Source organism: Nipponia nippon, unplaced genomic scaffold, assembly GCF_047370975.1.
Source record: "Nipponia nippon isolate SJK-2023a ecotype South Korea unplaced genomic scaffold, ASM4737097v1 scaffold_4, whole genome shotgun sequence".
Taxonomy (NCBI): Eukaryota; Metazoa; Chordata; class Aves; order Pelecaniformes; family Threskiornithidae; genus Nipponia; species Nipponia nippon.
In genome coordinates, this window is record NW_028262358.1 from 126,343,459 (window position 1) to 126,368,994 (window position 25,536).

The window sequence follows — 25,536 nt, forward strand, 5'->3', positions numbered from 1 at the left end:
TTTTCTTGTTTCCATGAGCCTTCTGCTGTATCAGCAGAGAATCAGTGATAGCCATAAACGTTGTATTTGTCCTTGAGCAGTAATTCCTGTTGTTCTGCCTTTTAGTGGCAAGGTGCGCTGTTGTTATGGGTGTGTTTTCTTTTCCTTTCCACCCTGAAAAGCTGGGAAGTGAATCTTGCTGTCCGTGCCGGGTTTCGCTGTTCGGCTCTTGTCGTTTTCACCTCACCCTAAATTCCCTTTATGCGAGTTATCTTGTAGTAATCCATTCCTTCTAACCTCCACGGTTGTCATTCGCTGTAAATAATTCTTTAGACTTTTCTACATCATTAAGCTTCTTTATTATATTTGCTTTAAAACTAGCAACGTGAAATACTGGTGTGCTGAATTAAACTACATGACAGGGTCTGAAAAATAGGTAGTGAGAAGTCATTGCATGCACATATTAATATTAAGGCTGCACATCTCCGCACCAGGGAACGCTGGTTTTTTATCTGGTAGTAACTACAAAACTCTCCGATTAAAAACAAAGCTGCAGGTGACTAAAGATTAGTGTTAAAGGGGACAGGCACATATGACGGAGGATATTTAAGACTTCTTAAGCTTTTTTAAGAAATGCATTACCTCGATAAAACATGCAAGATCAAACACTGGGGGAGAAAGACAGAGACTGTATCTCCTCCGTAAAAGATTACATTTTGTATTTAACTAGGACAAGATTTGAGGCGGTTACAGTAGGTGAGCAGTTCGGCACAGGCTCGGGACAGAAAAGGAGCATTATTTCTAGAATTAGCAAGACGATACTGAAACACGTCAAGAAAATGTCAGCGTGACCATTTAGTGGAAAAGGCAATTAACCGCTGGGATTAAATGTTACAGAAACCAGGAAACTTTTGATGCTTTCAGACAAGGACCTGGGTATCGTTCTGGAGGTTATATTAAGCCTCAAGTTAGTGATTCAGAAAGCGGCTAGTTAAGATGCTTTCGCCTCCAGGACGCCTCATTGAATAGTCCTATTTAACCGGTGTGTCTAGTCTTAAAACTGGAAATTTGTGCGTTTAATGTACTGTTCTCTCTCTCGCTGTCTTTTCATAACGTCTGCTTTTCTTCATAGCATTCGAAGCTTCCTTTTTCTTTTTTCTTATTCTACTGGCTCCTCTTTCCTTTGCCACTGTAACTTTCTGCTTTATAAAAATTCTTAACTGATGTTCATACATGCTGGAGGAAAGGCTTTTGACCGCTTTCACTGAATAGTGCCGCTTCTTCTGGCTTTGTTACGTTCTGGTTGCCGTGCCTTTTCCTTACTCTTTCTTGCGTCTGATCAGCTGGCCTTTGGTTTGCCTTGTGCTCCCGGCACCTTTCCTCCAGCGTCTGCTGGCCCTTTTTTCTTGGCGCGCTTCTGTTTGGGTGTGGAGCGTCATTTTCAAAGGGCATGCGACTTTGTATTTTATGTGTTTTGGACAGTAGCACTTCTGTCTTTTTTTTTTTTTTTTAACAGTGATAAAACTCAGTTCCTCTCCATGCCTTTTCAGTATGTCGCTCACGCTGACTTCCCACCGTTTGATGTTTCTGGGCTAGTTCTTATGACAGCACTAACTGTTGACCTCACCTATTTAAAACCTGGTTTTGGTGAGGTGTTTTTTGTTCTGTCAGGCATAAGATCTTCTAATCAACTGAGAAAGAAAGATTTCTTTATCTGTAACAGTAATGCAGATTTGCCACTGCGTTGTATGGTCGTGGCACTCCTCACGCACACCATCTGCTGCGGACGCTGCTCTGTCCCCTCTGGATGCTCCTCTGTCCCCTCCGGCGCTCGTTGCTGTCTCTGCTTAGTGGGAGAGAAAATTAAAGACTGGCACCAGCTCACTGTTAGTCTCTGAAATGCTCACAGTGCCCTGTGCAAGGTTAGACGCAGAGGCAGAGTCTCGGCACGGGATTGACAAAATTGCCCAGGAAAAGGGAATTTTGGCTCATTTGGAACAGAGATTTTAGGAGTATAGGAAATCTGTGCAGGAGGGAAAAGCTTTCTCTAAACCAGGATAGAATTAGGCTGTTGACTTGTCAGACAAGGTCACAGGACAGCTTTCTGTGGGAGGTGCAGAAAATGTGAGGTTCAGGGTAGCAGGATCTTGTAAACCTTCTGAGGGCAGGGGAGAAGAGGGGGAGCGTGTTGTATTGTTAGCGGGATAAGTTCCTGAGTGTCACCAGAACTCCAGAAAAGTAATAAAATAGCTGAACTATTAACTGTTGGTCACCTGTCTTTCTGAAAACTTTGGGGCAAGGGAATGGGAAGAAGAAATGTCATGTGAAGTTTGGGAGGGGAGGCGTGGGGAGCTGCAGGCCTGTATACCTGACACACGGTCTGGGCAAGCTGTCAGTAATGGAGAATAGAATTAGTTGACGCATGGATAAATTAGATTTTATTGTTGGGGGAAATGGCTTTTGTAAAGGAATGCCTCATAAAACCACAGGATTTTGTTAAAGGAGGCAAAAAAAAAAAAAAAAAGATGGACAAAGGAGTTCTGGCTGATACAGACTTCTTGGTTTCTGAAAGGCATTCAAGAAGGTCCCTTGTCGACCGCTTAAAGACATTGAAAAGTTTGATGAAAGGGACGAAAGGCGGGGTCTTCGCGTGGGTCAAAGTTTGGCTAAAAGGAACGAAAGAAGAGCAATAAATGTCCTTTTTGTATATTGAGATTGGTGGATAGTGCGGGACCTAAACTGTTTTTAACACTGTCACAAGTGATCTGGAAAAAAAACAGTGAAAGGTGACAATTCGGTACGAAGTAAATGTGTTGTAAAAGCTAAAATAGACTGAAGAGTTGTAGTATCATCTGACAACGCTGAGTAACTGAGATAAAATGGTAGGTGAAATTCAGTGTGAATATATGTCAAGTGGTGCGTGCTGGAGGAGTGAAGTGTTATCCTAGCGTGCTGCACAGAAAGGTGAGCTAAGAAAGTTGTTGCTGCTCAGATGAGAGATCTTGCAGCTATACTGCTGGGAAGATGTTGACGCTCTGTTTAGTAATGGCTAAAAACCACATGAAATGTTACAGAGGGGAAGGACGTGAAGAACAAAGCGGAGAGGTAGAGGCACCGTATAAATCCATGGTGTCTCGATGCTTTGCATGAGTGCTGCTGTAGTACCCCCCTCCGGTACTCGGCCCTTTCCAGTTCCGATACATCTTTTCTGAGAAGAACAACAGAGATCATCGAAGGTAGAGAAAGCTTTCTGCACAAAGAACAGCTAGTTAGAGCAGGGTTCTTCAACCTGGAAAGAAAAAGGGTGGTGAAAGGATAGACTTCTATAAAATCACGAGCAGTGTGTTAGCGGTGAATAGAAAACAGCTGTCCCGGTCCCCTGCCAGTACTGAAGGGCAGTGACCGAGATCAGCAGCAACAGACAGAAACAGCAAAGCCCAATACTTTAAACTTTACCAAAGGATGTTGTCGGTATCAAACGCTTACACCACTCGATTACTCCTTGAACCAATTTCACTGAAGGCAAATTCATCAAAGGCTGCTGAACGCAAAGATGCGCTCGGGGAGCGGAGGATTATTCTGGGGAACGTGCTTGCCTGAGCCATCTGCTGTCGGGATAAACAGACTTTTGATCTGATCTGCCTCAGCTGTTCTCATACTCTATTTTTTCTTCTGATCATGATGAATATGCTGTCTTGTTTTTTTCCCTTTCCTGTCTTTCCCACCTGTCTCTGATTACTGACCCATTTCATCCCTGGACAACTTCTGTTTCCAGTTTACTTGTTCCCTGGATTCCACCCCCGCTCCGGCACTGCCTCCGCTCCCTTTCCTAAGCCGGCTGTCAGCTCCGGCTCAGCTGGAACGCGAGGCTTTCTGGAAATCTGGGAAGTTGTAAATATTTTTTTTTTTGTCCTCATCTCATAATTTATATGAATGATAGTAACTTGGTCTCTGTACTTGCATATGTACGGGATTATTTTTTTAAATTCTGAAAACGCGAACCAATGGAGTGTTTTTCAGTCCATGCAGTGTCTGACAGCGCACGTGAAATGGGAGTCGTTCAGCGATACCACTTTGCTGTCTCTGGAAAAGATTATTTCCCGTGACATGATACTCCTGGCAAAGGAGTTCCTTCCCGCGGTGTGCGAGGTAGGAGTTGTAAACCCAGCCTCCTGCTGTGGACGTTATGATTTTTGTCGTAGCTTTTTAAGCCCAAGAAATGCCATATAAAAATGTCAAATTTTGTGGATTCGGATGACTTGATTTTGGCATTCGAGTAGATTCATTGTGAAGTAATTAGTGCTTCCTTCCATGTCATTTCTGCAAGTAAATTGCAAACAGAACTTCACGTAAATGAGGACTCCACCCCGCTCATGCCAAGGGCTGTCTGCCTTCTCCAGCGCCTGGCTCTACCTGCGTGCTGCTCCTCGGCTCCCTCGCCTCGCTGGCGCCTTTTTTCCTCTCGCCATCGGGCTCTGATAAGCCTTTACTGCTTACTGAAGTTCCCCCTAAAAATTCATACAATAATGTATGCTAAATACTAGGTTTCATATAACAAAGGTCCTGAAAGTTAATCTGCTGTAGATGAATTAGCCTGGTTGTGGGGTTTTGATCTTGGGGAGAGGGTGTTTTGGTTTTTGGAGGAGTGGGGGTGAAAGGGGAATTACTTGTTTTGGCCCTAATCAGGGGACCAAAGTAGTAGTGGTAATAATAATGAGTGGTTTGTTGTGGTATCGCATCTATTCAAACTGAACAAGCTCAGTGCGTGATTTTGTACAGGCTTTCTTGATCTCATTTATTTATAACAAATGTTAGGAGTTGCCACAACATCTGATCTGATGGAGGGAAGGCTGCTGCAGTGTCGTGTCCCCAGTCCACCAGTGGTGAGGCTGGGCATGCGTTCCCAGTAGGAACACGCACACACAGCCACACGGATCAAGACAGACAGAAAACACCCATGTGAACACGGACAGCACCAGTGACCTGGTTCTGTTCCCTCCTTGGCCTGATCAGGATGAAAGTCTGTTAGTGGCATAAATATATACATATATGCACATGCCTGTGCAATAGGGATCCCTCCAGTGACCAGCCTTGGATGCTCCTCTATTTAGTAGCTGGTCCTCGGAGCCGCTTAGGTCCTCTGGTCTCTCCAGTATCTGTCCCAGACTTCTCCGATACCTAGCTCTCAAACCCTAATCACTAAATTTTCCTCCAAAAGCATCTTCATAATCTCCTTGTAGGTGCTTGGGTGGTGTTATTAGGTCTTCTCAGTGCTTTATCTTCTCCAGGCTGAACCATTGCTGTTTCCTCAGCCTGTCGTCACAGGATAAGTGCTCCAGCATGCTGACCATCCTTGTAGCCCTCTATAGAGCTCACTTCATTTGTCTTTCATATTCTGTGTCTTTCATATTCTATGATTCTCAACAGTTCCCTGATTCTGGGGGGGTCCCAAAGCTGCACACAGTACCTAGAGGAGGTCTAACAAATGCTGAGCGGAGGAGGATAATCACTTCCCTCTACTAGCTGAGCTCCAGGTCATACGGCCCAGGATGCCGTTGGCCACCTTTGCTGCCAGAGCGCGCTGCTGGCTCACAAAGTCACAGAAGGGTTTGGGTGGGCAGGGACCTCCAAAGGCCACCCAGTCCCACCCCTGCCATGGGCAGGGACATCTTCACCCAGACCAGGGTGCTCAGAGCCCCATCCAACCTGGCCTTGAACGTGTCCAGGGATGGGCCATCTCCCACTGCTCTGGGCAACCTGGGCCAGTGCCTCACCGCCCTCAGCACAAACAATTTCTTCCTTCTGTCCAGTCTGAATCTCCCCTCTTTCAGTTTAAAACCATTCCCCCTTGTCCTGTCGCCGCAGGCCCTGCTAAAAAGCCTGTCCCCACCTTTCTTGTAGGCCCCCGTTAAGCACGGAGAGGCCGCAATAAGGTCTGTCTGCAGCCTTCTCTTCATGTTCTGCTTGTGACCTCAAAACCCACAAGGACCTCTCCAGCAGAGCTGCTCCCCAGCCTGGATCGCTGCTGGAGTCTTCCTTCCCACGGGCAGGACTTTGCATTTGTCCTTTTTGAATTTCATATGGCTCCTGCCGGCCCACTCCTCCAGCCGGTCTAGGTCCTGCCGGATGGCAGCGCTTGCCCTTGGGGTGTCGCATGGTCCCCCCAATTTGGCATCATCTGCAAACTGGACAAGAGTGCACTCTGGCACCTCTCCCAGATCACTGATAGCCACGTCGAGCAGGACATGTCCCAGGACAGATTCCAGCAGTGGCCCACTTGTTATTGGTCTCCATGTAGAGTTTGACCCATTGCCCACTACCCTCCAAGCCTGATCGTCCAACCAGCTACTCGCCCATCGGGTTGTTCACCCATGCAGACTGTGGCATCCCACCTTGGATACGGGAATATTGTGGGGAAAAAAACTAAAAAGCCTTGCTCAGGTTGAGGTGAATAATACCTACACATCCAGTCATCTTATCGCAGAAGACAACCGAGCGGGTTCGGTGTGATTTAGCCGCAGTAGATCCATGCTGATGGATCCCAGTCACCTTTTCTTTCGTGTGCCCACGACTGTGTGCCAGGAAGATTTGCTCCATGATTTTCCCGGGAACTGAAGTGGGGCTGACTGGCCTGGGTGTCCTTGGGTTGTCCTTCTGACCTTAATACATACTTTGGATTAATGCCAAAAACCTGCGTGCGCACTCTCACACGAGCACGGTCAAACTAACTCCTCTGTTAAATTTATTTTCTTGGCTTTTACTGATCTTAAACCTAGTATTTAACGAATATTTTATGTATTTGTACGATAAAAATTGACAACATCATAGGAATTGTGAGACGTGGGATACACTCAACACCAAGACCCTAGAAAATGAGGGGGCTGGGTTTTTGTTGCTTTGTTTTTAGCTTACGGAGAGAAATAGTAGAGCCCTCAGCTGAGACCGTGCAAAGCCCCAGGCAAATGCCTGGGTTGGAGGACAGAACAGGCCATTTTGGCAGTCCTAAGCCACTGAAAAGAGGCTCTCGAGGGAACTCTTGGGCAGGTTTAGTAGGTGATGTTGTGAGCTCTGTTCTTAATGTAAAACTTTTACTACAAAGAGTTGAAAAAAGGAAACTGCGAGTTGCACAAGTGCCATTTTGCGTTGGTATTTTGGGGACTGAGCAGTGGGTTTTGTAGTTCTAAATTTTTTGTTCTCTGGTTTAAAAAAAATGTTTATAGCATAAACAGTAGCATTGAACTGAAATTTTATAGAGAATTAAAGTATAATACCTTGTCATCAGGAGCCTTTATTTGCACATACCTGTTGTGACCCTGAGGTGAGCTCTTGAGAAATCACGCTGTTAGCCACCGTTTAGCTCGAGGTTTTCTCTTTGAGGGTAATTTACTGCCTTTTAAAAGGGCAGATGACTATATAATTATGTCCTACTAATCTTTTTCTTTTCCAATTTCACTGGTAATTTCCCATGTGGAAGTTTCCCACGTAAATGAGTTCAACTTTGACTATAAAACCACTTTTTTATGACCGCAAGATATAGGTTAGTGGGATTCAGGGGTTTTTTGGTTGGTGGTTTTTTTTTCATTTACCCTTGATATAGCCTGTTCTATTTTTATCTAATTTTCAATTTATTTCCATAGCTTTAATTAACTTTGTCCTTAAAATCATTTAGATCTTGCATACTGTTGAGTTCAGATTAATGGACTGTATTTGCCCAGAAGATTTCTGTCCTTTTTTAAATACAAGTACTGTCGTGTTCCAGGCATGTTCTGCCAGGCCCACCTTGACAGATTTATTACTAGACCTTCAGTTTTTGTGCATGTGCCAGTTCTGGAGTGATTCTGATCCAGAACGGATTAGGATTCTGGAAGTTTGGCTCTAATCGGTGTTAGTCATTTCCATAGTTTTCATTTGTGTGCATTTTGATCTTGACTTTTCTTCCACATTCAATTTTCAGGTAAACTTTAATTTTTCTGCTTGGCTTAATTTTCTAAAACACAGCATTCCCCCCCGACCCCCATTTATCTTTTTTTTTTTTTTTAATTTCTTTCTTTCTTTTTTTCCCCCGTTATTTCTAATATGCCTTATAAGATTATTCAACAAGGGCTTCAGACCTTGGCTTCAAGCTTGTCTGCTTAGCCAGCGATACAAACTCCAGATAGCTCTGTCACCCTTAACTTAGGTGTCGTAGGCTCCTTCATGAGCTCATTCATTCATTCAGGAGATTGGAATAATTTCTCTAGTTTACTAGAAATACGCCTTTCTGAAATGGTCTAGTTTTGATCACTTACGCTTATTTTCTGTCAACATATCCTTTTTGATGTTTAGTGACTGATGGTGTCTTAACCCCATAGATGATTCAGTGCTGTTCAGTGAAGAGTTCTGCTATCTGTCACATCTTGGGAACTTGTAGGTCTTACTAATCTGAGTGCTCTTATTAGAGAAAGCTTCCTTTCCAGAGTAATCTGACTCGGCAAATGTATCAGAGACCCAGTTCTGCTGTTTGAGAGCTTTGTCTTTTCCAAAGAGATTTTTGATCCCAGGACAGTTCTGCTTTATCCGTAGGCAGCTGTCCCAGTATTTTCTATGACATCCTTTTCTTATAACGCCATTTCCTACGCATCTTCTCCTGTATTTTTACCTTTCCTGAGACATGAGAGCTGGGAGCTCTGGGCTGGTCGCGGGGAAGGGCTGGAGCGGAGGGGCTGAGCTCTGGCAGTAAGGGATGAGGGACTGTGGGACTGCGGAGCGGGGGCTCCGGAGCCATCCTTCCACCCAGAGCCAGGAGCTCCAGGGGCTCCCAGAGTGGGAGTGAAAATACCTGCAGAGCTGCCGCCCTCCCCGCCACCGGCCGGGGCCACCCTCCCGACCTTTCTTTTCCCATACATACACAGGATGGCTGAACACCTTGCTCGGTCTTCTTTTTGGTTTCAGAAATACATGTAGCCCCACGTGGCTCATTAAAAAGCATACCTCATCTCATCGTCACCATTTTTCTTGGGTAAGGACAGAAGTTCCTATTCGAGCTCTTCAGTGTGCGCAGCATCTCCGATATAAAATTAGACCGGATTCCTCTTCCCCATCTACTCAGCTGCGTGGCTCCCGTGTCTTACCCCTGGAGACGGCGGTCCCCGCGCCCCGGCGCCTGACTGCGGTGCTTCGGGTGCTGCCTTCCAAAGCCCTGCTGCTTCATTCGGCCTGCCCCCGACGCGCACCAGATTTACCAGGAGTTTCGCCGGTTTTGACTTTGCGATTCTTACGACTCTTTTTAATTCTCAAGGGATTGTATGTAGTTTTGTTTTGAAGGTGTGAACATGAAGATACGATGTTCTGTAACTTCTATAATGCCTCCTAGCTTCTGCTTTCTTGCTGTTACAGTTAATGCACTGGCAGAATCTTTTCTCAAGAGTGGGTGAGATGGGATGGAGGAAACAGGAAGATTTATATCATAGCATGTTCAAATACGTTCATTTATAAATTTTATCTTGATAGCAAGCGATAAGAAATTATGTTCAGAATAAAACAAAAAGAAATTTCTTGGGGTTTAAATGGGTTGAAATAATTTTTTTCTGTAGTAAGCATGTATTTACTGTAGGGTTTTATTATATTTTCTTACAGATATTTTCTCTCAAATATCAGATTCAAATGGATTAATGATATTTACAAAGTTTGATCAGTTTTTGAAAGAAGTTCTAAAACTTCCAACAGCTGTGTTTGAGGGGCCTTCTTTTGGATACACAGAGCATTCTGTACGGACCTGTTTCCCACAACAAGTAAGAGTTAACCAAACAGGATTTTTGTATTGCTTGTTAATAGAGCGCTTCCTCCCAAGTCCGCTGGCTGCTTTGGTTGTAGTTTGTGTGGGGTTTGGAGGGAGGGGGGTTGGTAACATACACCATATTACCTAAGCAGTTTTCAGAAAGTCTGAATAATTTAGAATAGTATGTCTAGGGTTTAGGCAGTTAAAGGCTTTTGCACGATTTTGGTTTGTTCCCCTGCCCTGACGGGACACGTCTGCTCCCCATCAGGAGGACAGCAAGGATGACCTATTTCTTTTCTAAAACATGAAACACAGCATTTTTGCTATTTTCCCTTGATTTTTTTTTTTTTTTTTTTTTACCTTTCTCAGTGTGCTAAGACTATTCGTTTCAACAAATCGCTTGCAAGTTGGTTGGGTCTGTACAAAATAAATACGTTGTGTGCACATAGTTTATTTTTAAATCGGTTTCACTGTTGTGCTTGCTGGTATAGCTGTCTCTTCCAAAATATTTCCATTACGTGCAATGATTGGAGTAGATGTTGTAGTAATGATCTTAAAAGAGCTTTTTATTTCTTTATACCTTTTGGTTGTAATGTAGTTGCTCCAAGGATTTGTTTCTAATTTGAGATAACGTAAATAGTATAAATAATCCTTCAATCAACTGTAAACATGAATCTAGATAATCTTAGGCCTAAAATTAAATGTTTAGACTCTGGTCACGATTGTGTTCTGGAAGAAATATTTCTGAAGTATTTAGATTTAGAATTTATAGTCACTTTTGCTAAATTTAAGTTAATTAGCAATTAGTATATTTGAAATACAACACAGTAGGAAACAGCCTCTGATGTAGGAAGTGATGAGGGCTCCAGCTCATCTGTGAGCTAGTGAGGACAGAGTTTTCTTTTCCTAACAGCGTAATTAATTAGTATTTTTCTGCTTGCTTCAATACTGCTGGGGCACCGGTGGGCCATGCTTGTTCCCGCAGACATGCCACCCTTTCCCTTGTGTCAGCGCAAGCTGGTTATGCACGTAGGGAAAGCGATCCGGTCAAGTCCAATCTCGTGTAAGTGGCAAGCGTTGAATGCGAAACGGCAGCCTCGCTTCGCAGCTCTCCAGGTCCGACGTCGTGTTCCGGGCTCTGCGTGCTCTCTCCGCTGTCCGCAAAGGCAGCGGGGATGGGGGTTGGTTTTGTTCTGAAGCCTGCGCTCTGGAAGTGGCCGTTTCTCCTTACCCACGAAGAGAGGCTAGTGTAACTGTCTAGACCTTGACACCTGACTGAGATTTCGAAGATGGCCGACGCGAGTCTCGCCGTGGTAGCCAAGCGAGGTATAGCGACTGCCCGTGGCTTGCCTGCAGCATGTCTTAGCACGCTTTGGCTCCCATGAACAAGACAGCTCATTCTTCATATTGATTTACTTTTTAGAAATTCCTTTGCTCTAATTTTATTCAGCAAAACAAAATCCCTAGTGTCAGGCCAGGTTTGTAGAGAGCGGTAATGGTTTTTTAATTAATCCAGATGTACGCTGTTCCCCAAGACAGGTCTTTCATTTATTTGAGAACATAGAAACAAACAGGTCCTAGGAAGTAGATGGATAATCTCTCTTAGATTTAATTTCATTTTCTTATGCCTCCCAGGTTTGAAAATAAGCTTCCCAGAGGTACTTCTGTGATATTCTCCTGTTACAGCCTATCGTTTTGCTGAAATTCTCTCCAGATGGCATTGGTAAAGCTGTGGGGTTTCAGACTTTGGCATTTACATGACAGACATATAAGCTACATCTGTACTAGTTAAGTAAACAGTGCCAGGAGCTGTTCTGCGGTCCTAAGGCCAAGTGGAATGGGCTAACCACTTCCGTGCTATTACACTCTCTTATTCCCTCAAGCAGGGCGGTTACATGGAAACTGTTTATTCAAAATGATTCCTAGCTGATATTAACACCTGATTGGATGCTGGAATCATTTGGGAGAGCGAGTGGTTAAACCAGGCAACAGGTTTAATAACGTAAAAGCGTGCATGATTGAGTTTTAGTGCCAGCAGCGTTCCCTGGTGTTCCTTAAACTACCAGGAGACAAATCCTTCCTGGCCAGCTGTGGTTCCTTGCTGTTCAGGGAAGTCCTGGTGCTGGAGCCACGTCTTTGAGGTGCAGAAGGCTAATAATTTACTGCTGGCTGAGTGGTGAAAGGGCAGATACGCAAAGAAGCGTCGGTGGCCGTATACACGCCACAACTCTGTTTCATTTGTCGGGTCACAGATGGAATAATTCAAACTTGTTGCCCACGCAAAATGGAGTTTATTGGGATGCTTTTGGCAAGAGCTGCGTTCTTCGTGATGGCTTCCAGATGTACAAAGAGCTTCCATAATAATTTGCTATTCTAGGTCAAGTGAGGGCTGCCACAGATGTAAGATATCATGTCATACTTTTCTGAAGGCTTTTGTTCACTTGGCTCCCGTCCATCTGTTTGTCATAGAGATGCTGGATCACCATGACAGTCCCTGCCTTAGTCAGAATCTTTCTGTCTTTATGGCACAGCCTGTCCTGTCGTAGCAGAGGTGTGTCCGCTTTGTATCTCATTTACAGAGCAGTTTAATTGCCGTGTTTCTCCTGAGAAGTTTACTTCAGAGACTTGGGAGCCAGGAGTTTGGCTTCTCCAGAGTCAAACCGCACATCGTTCTGTCGAAACTCAGCAGCACAAGCTATACCAGCAGGCCTAGGTAGGTGCTGATTTCTGCCTGCGTTGCTCACATAAAAGCTTTGCGACAGCATTGGCTGACTGAGGCTTCGTGGATGGTGTGGCTGATAGCTGAACCGGCTGCACAAGCTCAACAGTGTCAGGAGGATGGTCAGGGCGTGCAGCCTTGTTAAAGTGAGTAATAAGGATATATTTATGAAGGACACGATGGTCTCACGTATAAAGGATGGTGTAAGTGTACTCTGATGGAGTTGCAGTGTAAGCACAAGGTGCAGGACAGTTAGGGATCCAGGTGGGGTCCAATACACAGCTGCTTAGATCCATAGACCTTGTTTTGATCACTGTAGAGTTAAAAATCATGTATCTCTGTGTTGGCTCAGGGGATGTGGTTTTGTGCCAGTATTTTGTGGGGAAATATATGCATTAACATCTTGTTGGAACAAGCATGTTGTCAGTGTAACAATAAAACTGGCTGAGTTCTTGCTATTGAAGCAAGCCTATGGTATTCTTCTAAATATAAGAATAGCATTGGTAAAACCTGCCACTGCACCCACCTGCAAGAAGACCTGAGACTACAGAGCTCTTAAGACAAGTAGGTATGCTAACAGCAATTGGTAAAAGCAATTATTACAATAGTATAGAGAGTAAGCAGGTGATTACAGAAAGCATCTATGCAGAAATGCGTTTGCTCTCCTGGGGAGCATTTGACCCTCACGACTGGTTGTGCCTTCACATTTACTAATTTTCAGTTTATGTTCTTGGAGTTTGGAAGCTGCTGGCGGATTCTCTGGTCGGTTTTGCGTCACAAATGGTGACTGAGTGATGTTTTTGCGGTTGCTCCACGTTTGGGTTCTGAACCCAGTAGGAAATGTTTGACCACCTACAGGAAAGGGCTTTATCTAGCCTCCTTCTCTGACACATTCACAATTTCCAGGAGGAGACTGCTGTTTGCTTTCCTGTCAACTCAGCCATTACTGAGAACGCCTATGCCCAGACAGACAAGATGTGGTACTGATAATGCTGCATGATTCTTTTTGGTCAATTGGTTGCAAAATATCCTACCCGTATCGGTGGAAAAAAAACCCAAAGCCTGTGTCCCTACTGCCCTCCTGTGAACTCCATGGAAGTTGCATCACTCCGTACACAGGCTTTGACAACTCGTAAGGTTCTCACTGCATAAAGCGAACCAGTTTTTTTTCTTTGAGGAACATCTTTGCCTATAGCAGAAAGAAGCTCTCCTGCTAGGTTTGGGTGGTTCTGCCACTGTGCATAACATACATCCCTGTCTAATCATAGAGTCATAGAATCACAGAAGGGTTTGGGTGGGCAGGGACCTCCAAAGGCCACCCAGTCCCACCCCTGCCATGGGCAGGGACATCTTCACCCAGACCAGGGTGCTCAGAGCCCCGTCCAACCTGGCCTTGAATGTGTCCAGGGATGGGCCATCTCCCACCGCTCTGGGCAACCTGGGCCAGTGCCTCACCACCATCATAATAAAAAAAATTTCTTCTTCATGTCCAATCTAACCCAGCCCTCTTTCAGTTTAAAACCATTCCCCCTTGTCCTGTTGCTACAGACCCTGGAAAAAAAAAGCCTTTCTCAGTCTTTCTTATAAGCCCCCTTTATATACTGAAAGGCCACAAGATCTCCCCAGAGCCGCCTTTTCTCCACAATGAACAACCCAAAGTTTTTCCCCAGCAGAGCTGCTCCAGCCTCTGACCATTTTGGTGGCCTCCCCTGGCCCCGCTCCAACAGCTCCATCTCCTTCCCGTGCTGAGGACCCCCGAGCTGGAGGCAGGGCTCCAGGGGGGTCTCCCCAGAGCGGGGCAGAGGGGCAGAATCCCCTCCCTCGCCCCGCTGCCCACGCTGCGGGGGATGCAGCCCAGGAGACGCTTGGCTTTCTGGGCCGCCGGCGCACATTGCCGGCTCGTGGCCAGCTTTCCATCCCCCGGCACCCCCAAGTCCTTCTCGGCAGGGCTGCTCTCCATCCCTCCGTCCCCCAGCCTGTGCTGATACCGGGGGTTGCCCCGACCCCGGTGCAGCACCTTGCCCTTGGCCTCGTTGAGCCCATGAGGTTCACACGGGCCCACCTCTCCAGCCTGCCCAGGTCCCTCTGGATGCCATCCCGTCCCTCAGGCGTGTCGACCGCACCCCTCAGCTTGGTGTCACCTGCAAACCTGCTGAGGGTGCACTCGATCCCGCTGTCTGTCATTGATGAAGATACTAAATAGTATTGGTCCCAGTACAGACTCTTGAGGGAACACCACTCGTTTCTGGTTTCCACTTGGACATTGAGCCATTGACTGTAACTCTTTGGATGTGTCCATCCAGCCAATTCCTTATCCATCAAATAGTCCATCCATCGAACTCATATCCCTCCAATTTAGCGGCCAGAATGTTGTGATGGAGCGTGTCAAAGGCCTTACAGAAGTCCAGGTACATGCCATCTATAGCTCTGCTCTCGTCCACTGATGCAGTCACATCATAGAAGGCCACTAGATCAGTCAGGCAGGAGTTGCACTTCGTGAAGCCATGCTGGCTCTCTCCAGTCACCTCCCTGTCTTCCGTATGTTTCGACATGTTTTCCAGGAGGACCTGCTCCATGGTCGTAACAGGCATGGAGGTGAGGCTGACTGGTAGTTCCCAGGGTCCTCCTTTTTACACTTTTTAAGTAATGGGTGTGATGTCTACTGGCTCCTGAGTCTTGTCTCCAGAAAACTTGTCTGTCTGTGAGCCGTATTTATTATTTGGAGTAACCTTCATACTCTTGTATATGAAACAGCATGAGAGATGAGAGCCAAGGCAAAATTGGGAACCGTGGCGGCATATTTATAAAGCTGTACAATGCCTATACGAGTAAGCAGCTAGGAAATTATGTTGATTTGAAAGGTACAATCTGCACATCAATTACAGATGCTGCTGCCATTTAACATCGTTAGCACAGTGGTTCCTGGTTAGGCGAGCAGCCCTTGCTGGTCTCAGCCGTCACATACCACGGTCAGTTAATTCCCAGTTAAAAACTGTGGTTCTCCTTCTATCAGAAGGCTTGGTTCACCATATTTAGTGTGTTTTGTGGCCTTACCGAGATGGGCATTTGTTAAAAGATTTTGAATTTCTTCACCCCCAAAGAGAGGAGCGGGCAGGGTGACTGTGAGTTGTTGTTAACAGCCCGAAGGATGACTTGGCTTTGAGGCGGAGGGAAGGCCGGGGTTGCCCGGCAAGATCCAGGCGTTTGTTCTTCTCCAGGTAGTGTGTCCGATGTCCTGGCTGGCAAAGGACATCCTTGGACTCTCTTGTAGCAGCAGTTAACTATTCAGGAAAAGCTTTCCAATCATAGAATCCCAGGTTGGAAGGGACCTCGAGGATCATCTGGGCCAACCTTTCTAGGCAAGAGCGCAGTCCAGACGAGGTGGCCCAGCACCCCGTCCAGCCAAGTCTTAACCATGTCCAGTGTCGCGGAGTCAACCAACTATTCCAATGGTCGACTGCTCTCATTGTGAAAAACGTTCCTCTCGTGTCCCGTCAGAATCTCCCTGGGAGTAACTTGTAGCCAGTTTCATTTACGAAGCGGAGAGACTGGAACAAGGACACCTTATAAAAGTTGGAAGAAGTAAGACTAAATATTTCTTAGTGTTTCCCTTAATGGTAACTGGGATAGATAATTGTAATTCCATATTATCTCTCCAGGGGAGTTAGCTGCAGAGGTGTTAGAGGTATAGATTTGCCACTAATGATGAAACTATTGACGCTTTAAATAGAAACCTTCTCTTTAATTAAAAAACAAACCAAAAAAAACCAAACAACCCACAACCAAAAAAAAAAAAAACCAAACAAAACCACCTTTGTTTTTGCCGTGACAGTTGCAGGTGAAGGCTACAATTCGTGTCACAGCTCCTGGAGCAGCAGGCTGCTTTCCCTCTCGCTCCGCTCCCCTCCCTGTCGTGCCTGCTTCTTGCAGTAGCACTGCCATATGCTAAGGTGAGAAGGAAGAGCCATCTGCCCAGCTGGTCCTCTGCCTGCGAGACTCCTTCAGCATCTAGCTTATTGTATGCAAAAGCCAACATAGTCTTTCTTTGTATCCATAACAGTCGTAGCTGTTTTTCTTCCCAGTTATCTCCATCTGTTTGTATTTGCAGCAGACATTTTCTCTTGCTCACTTGAATTTGAAACCTTAGGAAACACTACGCTTAACATGCCTGACTTCCTTCTCCTAATGATTGCACGTCCATTTCTTTTTTATTGACAGTTTTTTAAAATCTTAGCTTAGTTCTCCCCTTGCCTCTTTTTTTCCTTATTTTGCCTTTAAAAAGTCATTTACTGTATGGATCATGTATGGAGACTAGTTATAATGACTCTTTTTTGTGTGTGTCTACTTTTTTCAGTGTTGTCTGGATGTGTGAAATACTGTTTCCTACGTTGTTAAATAACCGCTGCTCACATTTGTTGTATCCCCCTTCAATCTAAGAGTCTTTAACTGCAACTTGGGAACCAATCCTGACTGCCTGGTCCTCCGTTTCTTGGAGTTTTCTGTTCATCTGTTTATCATTTATTTTTGTATGATTATATCGTGTCTATGCTAATGCCTTCTTTGTGGTGTTATTGTTTGCCTAATATAGATGGAAACTCCCTGAGCAAAGAAGTTGTGATTTTTGTCTCTTTATAGCATATGAAATATTCCTGGTAGACAGAAGTTGAGTCACAGAGAGATTTTTAATGCTGAAGTAGGTTTTGGTATATAAAATTGAAATTTTTCTTATAATTAAGTTGTATTTCTTTTTTTTTTTTTTTTTCCAGAAAAAGATCATGCTAAACATGTTTTTAGACACATTGATGGCTGATCCACCTCCTCAGTGCCTTGTGTGGCTGCCTCTCATGCACAGACTTGCCCATGTTGAAAATGGTAAATGGAATATTTTCTTGTTCGAAACATCTGGTCAGAGCAGGGTTTCTGTTCAACATATGTAAACGTGCTGTCCTCTCTCACGTAACGAAGCACTTAATGCTTTCATCATTCCCACCGTAACGGTCCTACTCCCAGAGCATTTAAGCCCAGACTTTTGTCGGAGTGAAAAGCGTTCTGCGCTTCTGGGGTGAAGACTCGATTTGTTATGAAATCATCAGCAACCATGCCAAACAAGATGAGTTTTAGAGTTCTAGCATCGCTGGTAGTGGAAGACGAAAAAACCAGCAGCAGAAAAATTATATTCTCTAAGCGTTCATGTTTATTCTGAAACTTTTAGAAAACTTCACTTGAACTATGCTTTAACATACGCTTTCGAGTGCGAACGCCCAAAGATTCTGGGTCCCGTTCAAATGTCTGTCTTGTGCAGCGTTGGAGCGCGTGAGTCACTGCAGTGCTCACCCGGGGAGGTGAACGCGGAGCGCCTCTCGCTTCCAGACCTTTCTTAGCTAAGATTCCTGGGTTTGCTGCCTATGGAAAGTATTTAAGGAGCAGTAAGGGATGGAAAGCTGAAGATTAACAGTGAGAGAGAGCGAGGAAAGAGTCACCTGGCTGCGAGGGCTTTATGGAGTTCAGGGAAGCACAAAGGTTTCCTGCAGAAGGCTGTGCAGGTGTATGGAAACTATATTTGTTGGTGTTAGTGGCCAAAAAGGCGGTGTGTTTAATTTATTGTACAGTTGCATACAGTATATATGTATGATGTTTTGTATGTGAATTCTAGAAGAAAAAAAAAAAATTTTTTTTTCTTCACCCATAAACTGAACTTCACCTTTTGTTTCCTTCCCCACAGAGTAAAACCATGTTATCATCCTGCAAAACCCCTGCCCTCCTAGTTGTTACCTCTTCTTCCGCTTAATGCATTTGTAGTCATTTCAAGGTGTACAGACTTCTTCCTTTTAAGACACGGGTAGATAAGCTCTGGACTCTTGGTTTTGCCCAGCTGTTGACAGGCACAGCTTGGCAGTCTGTCTCTAGCTAAGTGTTCATGATTTATATGCCGTTCTCTGTTTCTTGACATTTATGCCTGTGACATGGTTAAGTACTGCTGTGATTTTGATACGCTGGTTTTTGGCATTCATTGTCTTCTCTTGATCCTCTTGAAAGCATATCTGGTTGGGAATTTAATCTGCATTTGTTCAGCAGTGAGCAAGATGGGAGTCGTGATGCTCAGTGGGCCTTTTCTTCTTCACTGCAACAGAGAAGAGAAGGTGAATTTCCCAGTTGCTCTGTGTGTTCACAGACATTTCCTGACAACTGTGTGATTCATTAAAAAAAGTGATTCTTAAAAGAATTTTCAGGGGAGCAATTTCATGGAGACAAATTTTATGGGAAAACTTATGAAAAAGGTGAGGAGGTTGAGCTAGTTAAAATATTGGGTAAACTACAGTCCTGCAGAGTCTCTCCCATCCTTAGGTACCAGGTTGCACTGACAGAAGGGCAGCAGCGACTTTTTGCTTTCTTCTTCCTCTATCCTCTTGTCCTTATAAACTCTTACTTCAAGAAATGCACTCAGGATGGAATAAATACGGCAAGGAAACAGGCAGTAAAAATGTTTATATGAATTACAGGTCAGGATAGAATTGCACAGAGCTTCTTACGCAAGGGTAAAATGTTTAAACATCGTGTTTGGGCAGAAGTGAAACGGTGGAAACATCTGGAGATACTCCATAGTCTGATCTTTTTTTCTGCTTGAAAGTACCTGGAGGAGATGACTAGATATCCAGAACAGGGGATCCTTCTAGGTTAGCGCACGCGCTCCTGTGTTACCTGACAGCTTCTGTTGCCCTCGTTGTGGGATCTGGCTGCTCTAGAACACGCAGATCCCAGTCTAACCGTCTTCATCGGGAGCAGTCCCATAAGTGCCCCTTTTTCTGAGGCTTTCCTCCAGGCAGCCAGGGATTCTCCCCACTCATCTGTTCCGCCAAGCAGTCTCCAGATATAATCCTGTGTCACACATAGGAGTCTTCTTACACATAGGTTTAGCATTCAGATAACTTGATAGGATAACTTCTAATGTTTGTGGCATTAAAATTATGTTTCTAATTCTTATCAGCCTCTTCTACAGCTGCCTCCCAAGCTGCTTGCTGAATTACATTACCATCAATCAGTCGTGCCAGTGTTCTTGCCCCCTAAGTACTACAACTTCTTTTTCCTCAGAAACTCTTATTCTGTTGCAAGCGGTACTTTTGCTCCAGAGTCAGGCAGGGGTTCCTCTGCTTAAAAGTGTTGATGAGAAATCAGTGCAGCGGATGTACAGAGGTATGTGGCAAGCCGCAGCAGGCTTAGTGGGTGCGGGAGATCACGTCTGGATTATGTCCCTCCAGTAAAAGAAGCTAAGGGAGGCTTGGTGTCGGGGGCCTGACTGTGTGAAGGTAAAACCAGCAAATCTGGAGGATAGAGACAGTAGAAGGAATGAGCTTGGGGCTACTGGGACATGTGGTAGGAAAAGAAATGTTGAGGGAAGACACAGCTCTGATTACAGATGTGCCCGCTGAAGTAAAAGCAAGCCAGGGGCTTTTATAATTTAAAGTCTGGGACAGGACATATGCAAGAGTTCATTGTCGCTATGGATCTGGATTGAATATCCCCTATTAAATGGTCATTTTCAATGTTTAAAAGGCAGGCGATGGAAGATGTGAAGCTTGTGCTGACAATGGCTACTGCCGTGGGTTCTGTGACTAAATTAATATGAAGTTACTTTGTAAGGGTTGTGTACGTTTTAATATCTGCATACATTAAAAAAACCATAAATTTTGTTGAAATAAATGCTTGTAGGGAGTTAGCCTGTCTCCTTTCAACCGAAAACTTTTCCAGAACATAGGCAAAACCATGAAAGAAAGAGAGATCACCGCTGATTTAAAACAGGATCATTTTTTATTTGGGTATGGTGGTATGTTGTACTAATGCCTTCCGACAGATTTTTGTCAGCCTTACAAGCCAAGCAAAACCAATCCTCTGATTTGGAGGAGCTGACCACAAAGATTCCTTACTCTTCATCCATTACTTGATCATGGGCTACTGCCCCAATTGTGGACTTCTTCGAGACCAGAGAAGGGCAATGAAGTTGGTGAAGCGTTGGTGAAGGGTCTGGAGCCCAAGGCTGGGGAGGAGCGGCTGGGGGAGCTGGGGGGGCTCAGCCTGGAGAAGAGGAGGCTGAGGGGAGCCCTCATCGCTCTCTGCAACGGCCTGAAAGGAGGCTGGAGCCGGGGGGGTCGGTCTCTTCTCCCCAGGAACAAGCGATGGGACGAGAGGGAACGGCCTCAAGCTGCGCCAGGGCAGGTTTGGGTTGGATATTGGGAAAAACTTCTTCACCGAAAGGGTGGTCAAGCATTGGAACAGGCTGCCCAGGGCAGGGGCTGAGTCCCCATCCCTGGGGGGATTTAAAAGAAGGGCAGACGTGGTGCTCGAGGACATGGTTTAGTGGTGGCCTTGGCAGCGCTGGGTTAACGGTTGGACTCGATGATCTTAAGGGTCTTTTCCAACCTCAACAATTCCATGATTCTATGAGACATTGCCTCTGCCTCTGATCCGGAGCAGTCGTTCAGTGTAGGAATTGGTGTCTGCCTGTGGCGATCTCGGAGCTGAAATCTGAGACATCAGGTTCCCAGACAAAACGCTGGAGTTGTTTCATAGGGCTCCACAGTTATGAAAAGGGCTTAAGTTTCAGACATTGATTTGGGCCCTTCATGAATTTGGTACAGTCAGTTTTTAAATTTTAAGCTGCAGCTGGCACCTCTGTTTCAGCACTATGCAATTTCTTAGCGACAGGTTCTCACAGCCAGTGTGAACTCAAATCGGCAGCGGTCACACGAGAGAGAGAGCAACTGATGTCCACCCAGATGCCGGAGCTTGCCTTACCAGGGTTGCTGCTGAAGGTCTCTCTACTGATGGACCTCTGTTGTGTTGTGATCTGATACTAGAACGAGTGAGACCTGTGAAACCTTTCCACCTTTACTAGTGGAAATTATAAAGGCAGATCCTTCAGGTTCAGAGGCAAAACTTGGACCAAAGGGCAGCTCGTGATAAATAACCTCCCTGCTCAAGGTAAACTTCACTCTCTAGTGTTACACAGGCTTGCTTTTTTTTTTTTTTTTTTTTTTTTTTTTACTGCAGAGGTGCTGAACTGTTTCTTCGGAACAGATTTGCAAGGCTGTAAGTTGGGTATTCTGACGTCTGTCAGATCATTCTCCAAGTGCAGATTCATGAGAATCTGAGGTCTTAAAAATAACGTTGCCTGTTTCTTTCCTCATGAGCCTCACCAAGTTCAACACTGGGAAGTGCAAAGTCCAGCACCTGGGAAGGAATAACCCCATGCACCAGTGCGCACTGGGGGCTGACTGGCTGGAGAACGGTTTGGCAGAAAAGGAGCCGGGGGTCCTGGTTGACACCAAGTTGAACATCAGCCAGCAATGCCATCTTGAAGCAAAAAAGGCCAACAGCGTCCTGGGCTGCACTGGGAAGAGCACAGCTAGCAGATCGAGGGAGAGGTTTATTGCCTGCTGTTCAGCACTGGTGAGACCAAATCTGGAACGCTGTGTCCAGTGCTGGGCTCTCCAGTACAAGGGAGACGTGGACTTACTGGAGTGAGTCCAGCAAAGGGCCACAAAGAGGATTAAGGGACCGCAGTACGTGTGGTACGAGGCTAGGCTGCGAGAGGTGGGACGCTTAGCCTGGAGAGGAGAGGGCTCAGGGGCACCTTATCAGTGTGAGCAAGTAACTGGGGGGAAGCAGTAAAGATACGGCTCCAGCCGTCTCAGTGGTACCCAGCGGCGGGACGAGAAGCAGTGGGCACAAATGGAAATACAGGAAATTCTGTTTAAACATGAGAAGAAATTTGGGTTTTTGTTGTGAGGGTGGTCAGTCTCTGCATCAGGTCGCCCAGGCTGCAGAGCCTCCATCCTCGGGGATATTCAGACCCCGACTGGGCGATGGCCTGAGCAGCCGGCTCTGGACGACCCTGCTTTGAGCAGATCTCCAGAGGTCCCTTCCAGCCTCAGCTGTTTGGTGATTTTGCGATTCTAGGTATGATTGCAATGAAAATCCCATTAACTCATCCCCTGAAGTTCTCCTCTTCCACCACTGGTCTGTAAACAATGTTTATCGGCTAAAATGGGCTCAGTCCATAAAGATCCATCCTTTAAGTTTGTGTCTTTGCTACTGCTCTCTTGACCGCGTTTCCTGGTAGCATTCAGTACTCCGGCAGTCACTGCTGAGTTGCTTCAGAGGCACTTGAACACCTCGGTTGACACCTTTAAAAAAAATATTAATAATCCTGCAATTTCCTTGGTTGTCTTTTCAACTCTGATATAAGCAAAAAGCAATTAAGCCCTGAACTGAGCTGGTTTGATTGGAGAAATAACATTTACTGGTAAAAAAAAATAACTTATCTTCTTTCTCAAGGCGTCAAATAAGCTCCATGGATTGCTAGCGTTGATCTAAACAAATAGGCCAGCACGTTATTTTTGAGTCGTCATCTCAATTTGCATGCTAATATGCAGTGTAATAACAGCGTGCTCTTGTGCAGGCATTCTAATCGGTTTAGTTCTGCCTTTGTAGAAATAGGATCCTTTGTAAATGCAAGTGGAAGAAGTCTTCAGGCTATGGTTTTTTTCCTCTCCCATTTATAACAAAGAATAGAACAGAAAAGAATATCCAGCTTTTAAACTTGCCATGGCTGTTATCTTAAGCTTATGTTAACGTTTGTAGAAATACTTTGCTAGCTCGGAGACTCTCTAGGGTAAGGACTGTATCTTACCTGAAATACAACAATTTTAAAAAACCAAATGTGTGTGGCAGGGAGAACGCAGGTCCTGTTGAGGAGTTCCCAATTTAAAAATGTTCCGTAACAGGTTTTTAGCCATATCGGGTTGTTCTTCAGTCAGGTATTATAACTCAAGCTTTGGCCGCCTTCGGTGACAAATAAATCTTTAACTTTCCCAGAAGATCAAAATAATTTCAATAGTTTCTGGATGGGATTGAGAATTTCTGCCTTTCCTAAAATGACAGAATTTGTGTCTAGCAGCTGCTAAGCAGCCTTAGCTGGGGTAAATCTTTTCCTTTTCCCAAGGAAAGATAGAGCCTTGCAGTGGAATTAATTTTTTACTTTCCTTTGAAAAAAGAAAAAAAGAAAAAGGCTAAAAAAACCGCACAGGACTGCGGTGCTGATGCCATTTTGGGGTTTTGGCTCTTTCACATTTCTTGAAGGAGGAAGGTCATTGCCTAGGAAGACATGCAGACGTGCCGGTGTCTTGCCGGGGACGGCGAAGTCTGTGGACCCTCTTCAGGCTTCCCCGTAACAGCACCGTCCCCAGCGGGAGGGCGAGCGGAGGCTGGCCCCGCTCTGGCCCCCTCGGCAGCCTGCGTCCCGTCTCGGCCCCCCGTGCCCTTCTCCCCGCCGCGTCCAGCCGGGCCGGGCGGGGGCTGCGTGGGACCCAGCGCCTGGCGGGGCCTGGCGGCCGTTCCTCTGCCTTCCCAGAAGCACAGATGCCTTATTTTCGCATTTTTCTTTCTGTCTGTGCTTCCCCAGGTTTCTGTGGGTTCTAGCTTCCATTAAGAATTGTAATATAAGTTTACAGATCTACTCAGAATTATTTCAGAATTATCCTGACGGTGGTAAAGGAGTTCCAGTGACAGAAACTCATGTTTTCAATTCAATCTGTGCTTTGCGGCTCTGAATGTATCGCTGACATCCATCGAGAAACTAGTGTCTCTTTTTTCCTTATTGTCATTTTGGCACAATGTTTTGATGAATACTCAGGAGCCAAAATTTTTTCCGTTTCTGCTTTAGAGGATCTGGACATTTTCCTGGAGGTCTGCGTTGTCCTTGGGTTGTCAGTAGGTGAAAAAAAAAAAATAATAAGAAGAAAAATGTGGCATTAAAATCTTCTGTACCAGCAATAGGTAATTTCCTGCACTGCCCGAGCTGTGAGCTGTAATTAAGGAAGACTCTTCTGATTGTCAGCTCCCGTCCTTAAAGACCAGTTGTAACTCTTTAGGTTCTCCAGATGATGGCTTTAAAGGAAGGAAAAGGCAGCTGCAAACTGCCGTAGACACCGTTATAATTAGGCAGACTGATACCCCTCGAAGAGTGCGTGTCACTCGTATGTACGAGTGCTAACGAACATCTGGAAGCACGTTTCAAAAAGAAGCCTCCGCACAGACATTTCAGTCCTGGTGTGTTAATTCCTGTCTGTGATAACGTGGGTAGCGTACGTCAATAATTCTGTGTAGCGTTTTTGCAGAGTACGGGAAGATGGTAAGCTGCTACTCAGCAGAGTCTTTGCACAGCTTAGGCTGGCTCTTGGGGTACGCTTGTGTTTTTCCGTGCCCTGGTTAGAGCCATCATCTGACTTGGCACCTTGGAGCGTGGCTCACTGGCAGTATTCTGTGCGGGTTTAACCCCATCATTTCTTTTCTGGATAAAATTTTGCAATGCACTTCAGTCTTTTCTGTTTTGCTGGCCCCTAAGCTTTCCAACAGAATGTAGGTTATTTTAAAAGGTTCTTCTGCGTAGTCTGCTGTATAGCACGTGCCAGATTGCTTCTGTTCATCGTAACTGCTGGTCCCGTGCAAGTAGTCCATCAGATCCACACGGTGCACGGGTCACAGGTTGTAAAGCAGTGTTGCACTGCAAGGAGTGGAGCAGAATGTGTTTGGTCCCAGAGATTAAGTTTTGTTTAGAGATTTGGCAGCAGAATGCAGGACCAGAGAGTACTTGGGTGTATTCACAACTGTTAATTTAGACCAAGGAGGTCAGGTCCTGCTTTAGGAAGGTATCGATTCCTGCTCCCAGCTGCCACCTAAGCAGCCTCTGTTCATTGATTTTAGCTGAGGACATCAATCTCCTGGAAGAGTTCTCCTTCCGCTCATTTGAATAGTTTCCATGGAAAAATCTGAAAGTCAGAGTTGAAACCCGGAGCTTGGCACGTACGTTATATAGTAGACATGATTTCTGTGGTAAAATGGCATACAGCTTTATAGGGAGCGCAGTATTTGGAGTATTTGGCTTTTTGTGGTAGGTATTGCTCAATTAAGCAGATGGTTGCATTTTTATCTCCTAGCTGACGGTATCATTTGTATTTTATGTTGGAGTAATAGAATTTAGAAGTTGTGGATGTACGCATCAATATCGCTGGCCTCTGTCCACCAA

The 25,536-nt window shown here is 45.4% G+C and overlaps 1 protein-coding gene across 15 annotated transcripts in view; it reads left to right on the top strand.

The window, feature by feature from the left end:
• Window positions 1-25,536, top strand: part of DTNB (dystrobrevin beta) — a 218,462-nt gene that overhangs the window by 29,803 nt on the left and 163,123 nt on the right. For 11 of the 15 annotated variants that reach the window (XM_087776264.1, XM_087776265.1, XM_087776268.1 and 8 more), the window contains 2 exons: window positions 9,595-9,749; window positions 17,222-17,327. The exons of 3 other annotated variants lie outside the window; for them this stretch is intronic. In XM_087776264.1, coding sequence (XP_087632390.1) covers window positions 9,595-9,749; window positions 17,222-17,327 — 261 coding nt within the window. The remainder of the gene's footprint in view (window positions 1-9,594; window positions 9,750-17,221; window positions 17,328-25,536) is intronic. One more of the 15 variants, XM_087776278.1, reaches the window with a different exon arrangement.